General features: G+C 50.1%; 1 protein-coding gene across 1 annotated transcript in view; it reads left to right on the top strand.

Moving 5' to 3' along the window:
* The first annotated feature begins 11977 nt into the window (after positions 1–11977).
* PTCHD1 (patched domain containing 1) overlaps positions 11978–14540 on the top strand; it is a 42150-nt gene continuing 39587 nt past the window's right edge. The window contains exon 1 of the mRNA XM_054812502.1: positions 11978–12975. Coding sequence (XP_054668477.1) covers positions 12547–12975 — 429 coding nt within the window. The 5' untranslated portion in view covers positions 11978–12546. The remainder of the gene's footprint in view (positions 12976–14540) is intronic.

The following is a 14540-nucleotide window of genomic DNA, read 5'->3' as shown; positions in this document are numbered from 1 at the left end:
AAGAATAGAGCCCGATCATATCTTTTGGGTAGAAATATCGTATTGCATCATATTTTATATGCCAGCTGGGTAACACCCACACACTTAATGCAGCCTCACACCAGCAACACCGGCTTCTTTTTCAGCTAAGGAGCTGAAGCGTCCAGTTCACAGACTTTGACTTGTTTTCCCAAAACGACACAAGAAGTCCTACAGCCACGCTCAGCAGCCGGCCACTGAGGCCACACTTGGTCCCCTGCAGATGTCCGGCGGCCGTCAGCAGGCAGGAAGGCATCGCCTGGCAGCCAGTGCTCCTCTGTGCTGTCTGCATCGGGAATAACTTCAATGTCTATGAATGCAGAGCGGGGGCCGACAGCGGGGGCCGGGCTGAAGGCGCTCATGGCTGGCCCGAGCAGCCCAGCTTGGCCCACGCCGCGGCGCCGGGCCACCACAGGAGACGCCACCCGCCCCCGCGGCCACGAAATGGCGCCTTGGCCCCGTGAGGCCTCCAGGCGCCGTCACCTCCACGGTGCCATCCACCGGCGGGGCAAGGCGGGCGGGCAGGCAGGGCCCTCGGGCCCTGCCCCTGCGCCAAGACAACACCGGCCCGGGCCGCAGCTCTGGCGCCCACCCGGCCCCGCTAAGCCCGCGGGAGCGCTGCGCAACACCGCCGCCCCGTGGCGGCCGCCGCCGCCCGGCCGCCCTCCGCGGCCTCCTCGGCGGGGCGGGTGTCGCTGGTGCCTTCCCTCCCTGCTACCCGTGTTTTTGCCTTTTTATCTCCCCCCGAAGGGAAACTCGCGGGAGTCCCCGCCGTCCGTGAGGAGGGCGGCCCCGGGCGGCGGCGGCCCCGGGCGGCGGCGGCGGCGGCAGCGGGAGCTCACAGGGTGTCTGAGGGGAGAAGGAGAGAGAAACCGAGGACAGAGTAAAAGAGAACAAGGAAGAGCAGAAAACTCAGGATCTGATATGGAAATACGGTGCGAGAACGCCTTATGCAGCAGCCTGGCAGAAGCAGGGATGTTGCCTTGCCGCAGGGTCAGGATTTGGCCAAGCGCATCACCAGGGCACCAGCGGCTCCTTCGTAGGCTTGTTCCATGAACAGGAGGCAAGGGCATTCCACAACATCACAGCCAGTGTAAATGGAAGGCACTATTGCCTTTACAAGAGCTAATCGACTTTTTTTTCCAGGTAATCCTCTGTGTTTACAGCCTGTGGTGGCTGATGCATCGGCAGGCTGGTGGCATCCCCGATGACCGCTAAAAGCAGCAGAGCCTCAGCAATGGCAAGTGGGAAGAAATGATGAAGCTTCACCAAGAGACAGCGAAGCTTAGTGATCTGTCTCGACCCTGAACGCCACCTTACTGAAGGTTTCCCTTTCTCATAACTTTTTTTCTCAAATCTGTGAGCTTGATTGTGCCAAAGCGTGGCCATTCTTCATCTCCTGCTCCCTTTCCTCCTCTCTCAAGCTGCAACCAGTTTCACCTCTGTCCAGGCCATTCCAAGCCACCTGGACCTCTGGCTACAGATCAATGACCCAGGAATTAGTGTCACTTATCTTGATTTTCTCTTTAACTCAGAGGATCTCCCAGCCCTGACAAGAAGACAGATAACAAATTTCAGAAGCCAAGGCTGAGTTCACTCACCTTACTGCAGCTCTTCCCCACTCAAGCCCTTTCCTCCCATACTTTTACCTAGACAAAATCGTGCTTCTTAGCTCTCAAGTTTCAGAGTCCCCAGGCAGTCAGACATAGCAGTGAGAAACAAGGACAAAATCTGATTTGCAAGAGGGTATACAGCTATGTAACTCATGAATCTTTCCTCTTCTTTTCCTCTTTTGTCTTCGTTCCAGTCACAGCTTCCTTCCAGCACCTACAGCAAATGATGCAGGGCCTGGCCTCCAGGGAACAGACTCATTCCATGTACAACTCGGACTCCTTCCCTAATTGATCCTGGACACCTAAAAAGAAAGGCTTAATCTTAAAAAAAAAAGCTAATGTTTACCATGTAAAATGTGTGTGCATACTGAGGGCAAACTAAGGTCGTATTGGCATCTCAGATTAGGTGTTTCTGAACATTTCGGTGCTTGACTCTGCAACTTGAATGCTCTTTAAATATATACGTGTATATAAATTCTGGAATGGGATGGGGGGGAGGGGTGTGTGATTTTAAAGCCAATGGCTTCCCCTCCCCCGCATGCATTCCTGCATGCAGTATTGTCTTAGAGGGCAGATCTGAACTCTTAATACACAGACTTTGACCTCACAACCCAAGAGGGAAACTTTCCAAGGGAGAATGAAACACACTCCTTTTACTGTGATTGTCTCTACTCTTCTCTGGCAACGGGAGGCACCCAGGAATACAAAGAGGGGGATGTATGGTGGTGGTTACAAACACATCTCTCTGTTCAGTTCCCACTCCTGTAAGTAATGTGTTACCCAAGCCTGGGATTCACTTTCTCACTGCTATATCCCACCTGCTGGTCCCAGTTCCCTTCTGCACCATTATTCCCCATCATCCGCCTAAAATTTCTGTATTTCCATGCACCTCTGTTCCTCTCCATTTCAGTCAGACTAATTCACCTTCCGTGATATCAGAGGAGGATGCATTAAAAAGAAAAAAAAACAGGAAAACAATCTCCCTGAACTTAGCAGAATTGCCAGGGACCAGAGCAGCCCCTGGCTTCCAAAAAAAGCAATTGCAAAGCCCCAAACTGAGCATGCTAAAAACAGTGTGGTTTAAGCAGCCATCTCTTAGGAACCATCTGCTAAGCATGTGCAAATAGTGACTTTTGAGATTATTATGATTTAGTGAATTTGGGAAGAATTTTACAGGAACAGCAAGAGGAGGCTTCAAGTACTACTGTGACATAAATATCACAGAATAATGAAATACTGTTTTTAGTCTTAGGAATAACATTAATCTCCCATGAACCAAAATGTAAGCTTGCAGCAGCCTTGAGGAAAAAAATACTTTTAATGATTTCCTCAAATATACAGTAAATTTCATTGAAATATAAACCAGTCTTTCCTCATATGATATTCCCATGCAGTCAAAATAAAGTGTGTGCTTTCAGGTGCAAAGCCAAACTCAATTAGTATTATACACAAACCAGAATACACCCTGAATTCTGATCAGAGGCAAGCTGATGATTCATACTGCCATGGTCTGCACGTTCGTATTTGCTAGGAAAGCCAGTGTATGGCTTGATAAGGGTTTTTGATCCAAAAATAGGCACATATGCAATTTTAAACATTTGCCTTAGAAAATTAGGTTTTGACACTCTGCTTTAATTGTGTGTCATCTAATGCTGATGGGCACTTACCAGGATAGAACACCAGCTCCTCGATTAAAATGTAAAATAACATGTTACATTTACAGTAATAATATAATTCTATATTCATGAGCAGAAAGCGTTGTTTGGAATGCAGCTTTCATAGAAAGCAAACCCAAAACCCCTATAAAGATCAAACGTACATCGTACAGTAGGATAATTCTCTGCTTCTGGTTTTGTCTCAGAACATCAGGAACAATCGGAAAATCAAGCCACTCCTATGAAAAGCATGTAAGAGAAAAAGGAATCTGATGTTTTCTTACTTTGAATATGCACCTGCTTAAATACCTAATGCTTCTGAACTGAAAATGTATGCCTTAAGACGAAGAGTTCTCTGTCAAATGCTGTATGCATTTCACCTGCTCGTAAAATGTACACCTGTGACTTACTGCAGTGGGTTTCTTCCAGCACTGTACATGCTTTGTCATGGGAGATTTTTAGTGCTTAAAAATAAAACCAGCCAGACTTGTCTTACCCTAAACAGTCCTCAAAGAAATCTTCCGCTACTGTCCTGCATATTCTTTACATGGCAACATGGCGTAAGCAAGTAACGGGACATTTTTAAGGGCTATTCAAATATGACTGTGGTACGGTTTTAGCGATCACATGTAACGTAAGGGATGTATGAGTGGCCAATCCCCTGCTTTAAAATAATGTGGCTGTTCTGTTTGTTTGATTTGCTACTTAAAGGTCCTAATCGGTCCTCTTCTGTTTTCTCCTGATTGTAGCTAGTCCCTGACTTCATTCATGGGTACTTCCAGCAATGCAGGGGAAAGACATGTTTGTGACAGGCAGAAAGGACAGCAGCAGCTCAAGGCACAACAGAGAAACAGCATGGGGGTACATCCAAACTCTCATCAAGTACGTACCTGGTGTAATTGCCTGGTATAGGTTGAGAAAGCACTGGGGCAGGGCTGTGACAATGGCTATATGGGATTCATATTTTTATGGGAAGCTGAAAATGGGCTGGTTAAAGAGTAATTAAAACTCACTTCTCCTTTACTTTTCATTGTATTACTTGGCTCATTTTGACATTTAATAACAATTGATAAAGCATAACAATAGGAACATTAAGAATGATCTTATAAATAAGGGTTCTCTGGTCTGAATACAACTCATTTTTTGTATATCATACTGTATTTCCTACCTGCTGTTAAATTGCTGATTATGCTCATTCCACTCCCTGTGAGAGGCAGACAACCTTTCGCGTCCCAGTTTTAAAGATGGGGAAACTGAGGCAAGAGGAGATTAACAGTGAATTGACTGTAACCATACAGCAGTGACAGAACCTGATTCCTGCAGCTTTCAGGCCTTGGTCCATTGTCTGTGCTGCACCCTGTCAATGATGCAAAACCTCTGTGATATTGTCTAAAATCTAGTCAATATGATACCAGTTCATACACACATTCTGAAAGACTGGAGAAAAATTAAGATTTTTTTTTAAATGTCCTTTACTGAAGGTCTCTTACTTTATAGCCAACTACACTGTCAATATGACTCAATATGCAATCTAGATGCAGGTGGAAGAACGTGACAGAGCAGTATGAAGACGATTCTGAGTCAGAGTGTGCTGTCCCAAAGCTGTACATCTGTAATTTATATTTAGATAATTGTCTTTACTAACAGCTTTAGCGACACAAAGCCTAGCCAAAGGCTATAAAGGGGACATAAGTCAGAATGTGGAGCAGTAAGGCGGGGGAGAAATAGGCTGATCACCTTGTCTATACAGCTTGGCTGCTGTGCCAGGGGCTACCACCAAGCCCATGTTTTCTGTTCTTGTAGGTGAGCTAGGGAGGAGTTGTCCTCTGTGCTCAATAGTAAGTGTCTCTGCATCTGCAAATCACAGCTTATTTTTCTTGTACTTCCTCAGATGTGGATGTGTAACACCTAACCTACCCTTTGGTTATATCCTAGACTCACAGGAAATAGTGCTGGCTGGCAGAGATCTCAGGGGGACACCTAGTCCATTCTTCTACCCCAAGGTGGGATTAGTGATACTTAGGTCACACCTTTCACATTTATCCAGCTTGCTTTTAAAATCCTCCAATACTGGAAAACCTACACCCTTCCCAGGTGACCCTAATGTTCCACATTACTATAGAAAGATGCTACTGTTAGACAGTTTTGCTAGTATCTGACTTAAATGTCCCTTGCTTTCATTTAAGCCTATCTATGTAAATATATATGCAAATAACCATTTACATATATGCCATATATGTATGATGTACCTGTGTGTGCATTCACATATATAAGTGCATATATGTGTGCATATGTATGTATTTATTCCTAAATCTGAAATCAGATGCTAACCTATTTCAATAGCTCCATGTGTTTTCTTCTGCTTTCACTTGCAACCTACTTGTTTTGCCCAGTTTTGTGTGAAGGCACATAAACAGAAAAGAAACATTCACACTATTCTAGGCATTACGCTCTGCCAAAATCCCAGTGTCTCCAGACATATTTACTAAACCCCCAGTTAATTTTTTTTAATACTAAAACTTGTTTGTCTCTTAAAGCCGTGCTCTACTCTTAAAGCAAAGAAGCCATCCATTTTATACATTGAACTGTGATAGTTAAATTATAAATTCGTATTTTCCTAAAATAATTTATCCACAAATGATACCTCTTTTTTTCTTTTGGTCTCTTGAATGCTGAATAATATAATTGTTTTTCTACTATCATCAGAGTTATTGTAATAAGAACTTTATATACATACACAGCTATGCTTCTTCATTGGCTCACAGACTTTTTTCCCAAGGAACATATTGTTTAAGTCTGTCCTCTCCTTCTTTGGACAAATTCGTGATCTGGACAAAATTTGTGCGTTTCCTATTTTTTTGGGAAGCTGCATCATCCAGTTATCTGATACAATTGTGTTCAATTAACATTAACCAGTCTGGGACACCAGGCAGATTTATTGTGCTGTCTTGTCTCCTTGTTTTGTTTCTTAAAATGTAGTATGAAAGCTGTAAATTGACTCGTCTGCTTATATTAGCTGTAACATTTCAGTACACCAGAACCATTTAGACTGCATTTCAGAATAAGAACTTAATCCATCTTTCTGCAAGGAAGGACTTTTTTTCAGGCCATTATTGTTTACGGCAAAGGAAAGACCCTACCCTAAGGCTGACAGAAGTGTCAGCAGTCACTGTTTTAAACAGGTGAGAGGCCATGATTAATAATCTAGTCAATCACAAATATCAGACGGCCTAGCCAAAAATATAGCAGAGAGCAATGGTTCAAAGGCTTCAGCTTAAGAAGTAGATCTAGATCTAATATAATATGGGAGAACCCTAATAAAAGCAGAGCTGTGTTTTTGTGCAGCCTCTGCCAATATGTGAGGGAACAGAACCATCCTTCCCCTCTACTGAGTTTTCATACAAGCAGAGAAAAAAAAGCACAGGCTCCCTGTTACATTCCAGTTTGTTTTTTCAATCTGTTCATGTTAATGGCACAATTGGGGATCTCCAATTTTTGTGTGATCACTGCCAGCAGCAGGCTAATGGAGCATCTCAGAGACAGACCACAGAACTGCAGTTCCAGCCACACAGGGCACTTCCCTCTTTTTATGACACTCTATAAAAGATAAGTCACACACGCTTTCTCGTAGCAGTCCTCATGAATCAGCAAAGCGCTGCCGAAGAGTGACCATCAGGGCACTCAGGAAAGAGTCAGGTGCCAGCTGTCAAAGTATTTCTTGGTGATGTACATTCTTTTTCTATATCTCTGTATCCAGTAGGAGGAACAGGCCAGCAAGGAGCATTTACGTATTTGCATTTTACAGGACAGGCTGCAAAAAGATGTTGTCATGCAGGAGCAGGAGGGAGGATTTCTTGCCTTTTAGCTGATGCAAAAAGATAATCCAGTTCCCTCCTCCCAAGATCTGCATTAGCAAGTCCAATTAGGGTATGTGTGTGTCCTGTCACGAGTAGCAAAACGTCAAGGCACTGGGGACCGCAACGCCAAAGTGCGTGCACAGCCATGGCTTTTCTTCCTCTTCACCTCTCTCTTCCATTCCGTTTGGTGAACGCTAGAGGCTTACAGGTGCTGAAGCAAAAAAATTTCAACACAATTGATTTTGTCAGTAGCCTGTTTCAGGAGGTAAGAAATCAGCCATCTTGAATTCTGGGAATGAAATCTGTGGCTGCAGATTGCAAAATGTGTGGCCATCCCGTGGCAGGGTATTGCTTCGTGGTTTGTACATTGGGTTAAGGAGGCAGCCATTGTTCAGGTAGCCCCATCCTTCATGCCCCAAAGGACTACTTGTTCTGAGAGAGATCACACATGCTAAAAATTCTGCTCTGATCCTCTATTTCATTTCTGCTTTCTCTGGTTGCAGAATTTAAAAAGTTACCTTAGTTTTAGGTTTCTCAAACTGTGATCATGCTGTTCATGCCCATAATGCCCCACACTTTGGTACCAGCCAAGAGGAGGTGGGACTGAAGAGATGAAAAGAGAAAAGTGAACAGTTCCATTGATTAAATATAAACTATTAACTGCACTGAGATCGGCTTACAATTTCCCATGGTAGCTTCTAGAAAGCCCTGTTCAGTATAAGCAAATTGCCATCATTGTGGGAGAAGTTCTGCATGTATCAGTGAAAAGCGTGATACTTTTGAGTAATCTTCCTACTGTGATGGGACCCAAGCTGGAAATGAGAAGGAGGCTTCCTTCTGCTTCGCTTTTCTGTCAACTGCAAACGGACAAAAGCTACAAGTTGTGAGGTTCCCTCACCAATCAGCAATGGGAGATTAACTTTATCGTTAACCTTGTCTGTGCCCTCACCGATTTAATTGGCATTGGCCCAGGTCCCAGACCTAAGGCCAAGAAATACAGAGCAGAGCTCGGTCGGGTGATGCAATGAGAGCTACTGCTCTCCCCAGCCATCCTGGCTGGCTGGCTACGTGTTGTTTTGATCCCTTGGCACAAAGCACAATGTCTTTGCACGTCACCAGCCAGACTTTCAGCAGGTATAAATAAGCGTATCACAGAAAACTTCTGTGAAAAAGGTTTTGCTTCCCTTAAGAATCTTGCCATAATTATTAAACTCTCCTTGAAAATTTTCATTTTAGTTCCCTTTAAAAAAAAAAGGTCTTTGTTACCCTCCTCACTGTGGGTAACCTCATTCTCACCAAGCTCCAGCTGGAACCTGCATCACACATTGCTCAGTGCTCTGTTGCAAAAATCATTCCCCGTTTGCAGCACTAAATCCCCTGCACACACTCCTAAAATATCTTCTCTGGTTCCTCATGCCTAACTAAACAACGCAAAATCCTGATTCTCTGCATACCTCCCACAGCCATCCCAGCTGCTCCTGCCACCTTTCCTTTCCCCTAGGCCCTCTTCACTCATCTGAAGTTACTCATCAGGAATCCCCTCCTCCAACACTTCTCTCAGCTTTTTCTTTCATTGGACCCCTTTTGGGGAGGTAGGAGGAAGAGGTTATTGCAAATAAAACCTTGTCCACTTGTCCCTCTCACATTAGTTTTAAAACTTGCCATCGTAACAAGATTTGAGCAGACACATAGAGAGATGCTCGTTTCTGGATGTTCAAAGCATCCTGCTTGTGCTTGCAAAGAGCTAAAGCCCTGCGGCCTGGGCTGTGGGGTGCCTGACCCATCCAGACCTTGCAGACCCTGGGAATGACAGCATGGCCTCACACTGAGCCACTGGACCCGTTTGGCCTTGGGAGCTCCCAAGCGTGGGTCAAGGCAGTCTCTTTGCACAGGTCTGAGAGTCAACACATGTTTTACAGCGGACAGGTCTGCTCTTGAGAGCAGACTTGAACCCTGTGCAGATGCTGTCTTTATGAGTCACGTCTTCCCCATCTCCCTTGTACACTCTGGCCCCAAAAGTAGCTGCCCTGAGGCATTTGCTTTGAAAGGACATAATCATATTGTCCTCCCCATCATTATCCCTCTTCCCAGCATCTGCACCTCATTGTATGGTCATCTCTTCCCATCGTTCTCTTAATATGGTTTGGAAACTCTCTAGAGCAATGAGACATCATTATGTATTTTGTAAAGCGCCATTCAGAACTGCAGCGGAGTAGCACGTATATGTGATAGAAATCCTACCCTTCCATTTCCTCCAAAAGACAGGCGGAGCAGGTTAATGCATAGCAGGTTAACGCGCACTGCCTGGCATGTGCTACCGGCAAGAGCTCTGGTTGCTGGAGCTTTCCCTTACAACTGAGGCGAGAGCTCAACCATGCTTTGCTCCTCACAGAGGGCTGTGGGGGGCCGCCAGCTGCTCCACTCCTGACAACCGTATTACCACAGAACATATTTTGATGGCAATTTTTGGAGCGCCAGAGCAGTGACGGTCAGTAACAAGGTGATTTCACTGCCTGCAGAGTCAGGAGTACACAGGTTTCTCCTCTGGTTTGGTAACACCGACAGCGTGCTCGCAGCGTCATAACGTTCTCACTCAGCACAGTTAGAGCACACGCAGCTGAGCTGTGTTTCCAGCAGCACATGTCAAGCTGCCTGACATCCCACTCCTGGATGTCCCTCCCCTGTGAGCAAACTCACAGTCAAAGGCAGGGCGATTCCCTGTGCCAAGGGGAGGCAGAAGTTTGTGGGGTGAAAACCCATGACTACCTTTGGAAAGACATTGTTTCCCACAGCGCAGTCTGGTGCTGGTTACAATAGGCGATAAAAGAGACACTGGTCTTGGAAGGCAGAGGAACATCCAGCATCAGAACTGCTGATACATCATTTTTTCTCTGCCCCCGCAAAATGGATATATTCTTCCTGGAGTCACCTATAGCTTACCCAATGTTAATGTGCTGAGAACTGGGCAGAATGTCAGGTCCTCAAACTAGTTTACCTGAGGTACTCTGGAGGACTGTGAATCAGCCACTGCAAATAATTAATAATCCCCTTCATTTTTAATAATGATAAAACATTTTTAATGGAGACAAAAAAAAATGCATCAGCACAGATGATACTGTCAGCAGCAACAACAAAAGCTCTTTGCTTGTTGCTAATGACACACAGCACCAGGCACATCCTGATGTTTCCCCCTAATATACAGTAATGTGACTAAGCCTATGCTATCATCTGTGTACAGCTGGAAACAGGCAGCGAGGGGAGAGTGCTGGACTGGGAGACAAGAGACTTGGGCTCTGAGACCTGCCCTGATACCGAACTTCACCCAGACTTGAGCCTGATCCTTTCCCATGTCTGCTTCTATTTCCATCTTTGATGTTTTCTTCAAGTTATATTCAAATTAAATTTTTTTCTTAAACCGATGTAGGACTGATACAAGCAGCCGGGACCCACCTCTGTGGGAGCGGAACCGAGCAGGGGCACGATTACAAACACCAGCATCCCTGGACCGCGCACTCCAGACACAGCCTCGTGGTCCCTGCAGGCAGAGTTCTGCCTGGAGCATTTCCTGCACTCGGGCACAAACCCCAGAAGAACCAGGGGATGAGAGGACCTCACTGGCCGTAACTCAGCACTGCTCAATCAAGCCATTAACTCTCTCACCACATTAAAAGTGGTGAAACGTGGGAAGAGTTTAGCATTCAAGCTGTGTGACCTAGCTGTGAGTGAGGAGACGGGAATGATGTCAAGGAGGTTTTGTGCATGAAGCGTCCGTGACAAAACATTAGCTTAGGTCAGACACTACTGAAATGTAAAAGGAAGGATGACTGTCAGTCCATCAATAACCAAAACAGGGAGCTGCTGCCGGTTCATGCAGCAACAGGTGTAACAGCTGTCAAACAGAAACTTCCTTTTTGCCGATTTTTAAAACCACCGGCCTGGCTGGGAGCGGGACTCCTAATATCGACACCTTTGGTTTGAGAAACACCGGCTAGGGCCAGCTGACAGCGGTAGGAATCCGTGTGCCCGAAGATGCCCATAGCCAAAGCTGACAGGACCAACCGGAGCGTTTCCGCTCGTTTCTGTTAGTTAATTGCCATTTGTGTGCAAAGACGAGGCCGTGCCCCCCCCGATGGCACCCCGCGGGGACGGGGTGTACCCACGCACAGGTGGGCAGCGCGCTCAGCCGCTCGCTGCCGGGGAGGCGCCGCCGGGGCTGCCGGCTTGCGGTTAGGGGAGCGGCAGCGCGCTCCCCCCGGCCCGGTCCCGGCAGCAGCGGCGGAGCCGGCGGGCGGCCGGGGCTCCCCGCGCGGGGCGCTGCCGGGGCAGCCGGGGCGGCTCCGGGGACGATGCCGGGCGGCCGGGGACCGCGAGGCTGGCAGGGGCAGCCTCGCCGCCGGCGCCCGGTTTCCCTAACGGGCATGTGCGGCGCTGCTCGCACATGCCCACTCGGGCGGCGCGGGGCCGGCGGGCTGTGCCGCGCTGGCGGCGCCGCCGCGGTAGGCTGCGCGGCGGGAGCGCGGGGCGCGCCGTCGGGCACCCCGGGACGCGGACCGCCCCCGGCGCCGGGGGAAGCGCGCAGACGTTTCTGGCGGCGGGTCCCCAAGCCAAAGGCCCCCCGCGAAACACACCCAACTCCCCCTCGGCGAGGGGCAGCCGGCCGTCCCGCGCCCCCGCCGCCCGCCCGTCGGGGTCGCGGGCAGCTTGCGCTACCCGGCCGCCCCGGGGGCGGCGGCCCGGGCGGGGCGGGGATGTGGCGGCGCGGCGGTGCCGGCGGCAGCGGCAGGCGGAGCCGGCCGGCAGCCGGGCGGGGCGGGGCGCGCCGCGGCGTCCCGAGCGCGGCCCGCGGGGCGGCCCCGGCGGGAGGCGCCGCGCTGCGCCCCGCCGCCCCGTGTTAGGCGCCGCCCGGCGTGGCCCCGCGCCCCTGGGCGGAGGGCGCCGGCGGCGGGGGCGCGGCGGAGGGTTTTCCGCGCCCGCCCCGCCTGCCGCGGCCGGGGGATTAGTCAGCAGTCTGCGGGCAGCCCCGCTCCCGCGCAAACTCCGCGGCGGGGGCGGGGAGCGGCGAGCCGGCGCCTGCCCCTTCCCCTTCCCGCGGCGAGGGGCGGCGGGGCCGCGGCGGCGGGGCTGCCCCCCCCCCCCCCCCGGCGGTCCGCGCCGCCGCTCCGCGGCCGCGGCGAGGGGCGGCGGGTTGGCAAGTCGGGCAACGAGGCGCCGGGAAACTCCTCTCGGGCACGGCGGCGTTGCAGGAGGACGAGCGCCCGAGCCGCCCCGCGCACGCACACAGGCGAGCAGGCGCGCACACACACACCGCACACACACGCACACACACACGCGTGGCGGCGGCGGCGGCCCCCGGCCCCCCGCAGCCGCGGCCGGCGGGGAGGCGGCGCCCAGCGGGGCTGCCCCATGGTCTTGCGGGGGCCGTGGGGGAGCTGCGGGGGCCCCGGCGCGGCGCTCGCCGTCCTGCGCGCCCTCCGCACTAGGATGTTGCGGCAGGTCTTGCACAGGGGGCTGGGGACGTCCTTCTCCCGGCTCGGCCACTTCGTCGCCAGCCACCCGGTGTTCTTCGCCTCGGCTCCCGTGCTCATCTCCATCCTGCTGGGCGCCAGCTTCAGCCGCTACCAGGTGGAGGAGAGCGTGGAGCACCTCCTCGCCCCCACGCACAGCCTGGCCAAGATCGAGAGGAACCTGGTGGACAGCCTCTTCCCGGTGAACCGCTCCAAGCACCGGCTCTACTCCGACCTGCAGACGCCGGGGAGGTACGGCAGGGTGATCATCACCTCCTTCCGCAAGGCCAACATGCTGGACCAGCACCACACCGATCTCATCCTCAAGGTAACCGCGGCGGGTCCCCGGCCCCGGGCACCGCCACCCCGCCTGGCCTGGCGCCCCGCATCCCGCCCCGCTCCCCGCCAGCCCCGAGCCCCGGTCTCCGCACCTGGCCGCACGCACGGACCCACCCGCGCATACCGGCCTCTGCCTGCCCGCCCGCCACCGGCGCTGCCACCGCAGCTACCCGGGCACCTCCCTGCAACAGTTGGGATGCCTGCCCGCCGCGGGGAGCCGGCACCGCGCTCCCTGCCAGCACCGGCGGGCTCCGCTGGCTTGGCCCGCCCCCCCCCCCCTTTTTTTTCCCCCCTTCTTTTTCCCCCCTTCTTCTTTTTTCCCCTGTTCTGCTTTTATTTGCTTTGGGTGAGCGAGAAGGGCAGGCTGCTTGCTTAAATATTTTTTTCGGTGCCTCTGTACTCGCCTTGCAGTCGTGCTCCCGAGTTAAGGCGACTCGGGGTTTGATAAACTCAAACTTCAAAAACAGTTCGGTACCAAGCTGCCGAGAATGCTTTTGGGGGCTGCTGCTGTGTCTGGACTCACTTCTGCCCGGAGAGGGGTAGCACAAAACCTCCTTCTCACTGCTTAGGAAGGCAAATGACATAAACTCAGCCGATTATTTTTAGCGGGTAGTATTTTTTATTCCTCCACTCCCAACCCACCATCACAGAAAATGCTGGTTTTGTAGATGAAGAAAAATCCAGCTCAGCTGTAGATTGCAGGCATGGTGCAGCCTGTGCTGCCGGCTCAAGTTAGAGCGGACAGCATCTTCCCCTGTCACTTGAGCGGCACGGAGCGTGCGAGTCACAATCTAACAGGACATCTCACCGTACTATATGTCATAACATGTCGGAAATCTGCGTTTGTTGCAGCCGGTACTCTAGTTTACACACCAGAAGTTTTGAGCAATCTTGGAAGGAAAAACAGGGAGGACAGATGCAAAAACTGTGTGTTAAGAGGGTCAGGTTCACCCGAGAAAAAGGAAAGGAACATTTACAAATAACAGAGGTGTGGCAAGCTCAGCCCTGCACGTTTTCACTGTTGCCTTATGGAAACCCCGGAGACTCAGCAGTGCTGCTTTTTTTTTTTTTTCCCCCCTTGAATGTCAAACTGTCAGCCCATACAAAAGCCAATGTTAATTCTTTTTAATAGCTTCAGGGAGTGTCTCTTCTAAAACAGAAGATAGATGCAGATACCTATTGTATTTGGGGAGACCTCACTCTTAACAAAGAAATAACTGTTACAGTGGATTTATTTTATTTCCACTGTAGCCACATACAGAACTATAGTACAGAGCCACTCAGTATTTTATGTTTTCCTTTTTTTTTTTTTTTTGCTTTTGACAACGGTAATCAGCAAACAGATTTAACGAGCATCGACTCACTAAGTACAGTAACAGGAATGTTACTGGTGAACGAGAAAACTCCAGAGAGACGATTTTCATTCCTTCATTTTCTTGTACCATGAATTGCATTTGCATCCAGTATGTGCACATTTACTCAGTCATAGGATAATAATGATAATGGATTTTTTCTCTGTACTGCTTTCTCTAGAGATCTGTAGTTTTATCAATA

Source organism: Grus americana, chromosome 1 (assembly GCF_028858705.1).
Source record: "Grus americana isolate bGruAme1 chromosome 1, bGruAme1.mat, whole genome shotgun sequence".
Lineage (NCBI taxonomy): Eukaryota > Metazoa > Chordata > Aves > Gruiformes > Gruidae > Grus > Grus americana.
The sequence above is the reverse complement of the archived record's forward strand: the minus strand, read 5'-3'. Positions and strand labels throughout refer to the sequence as shown.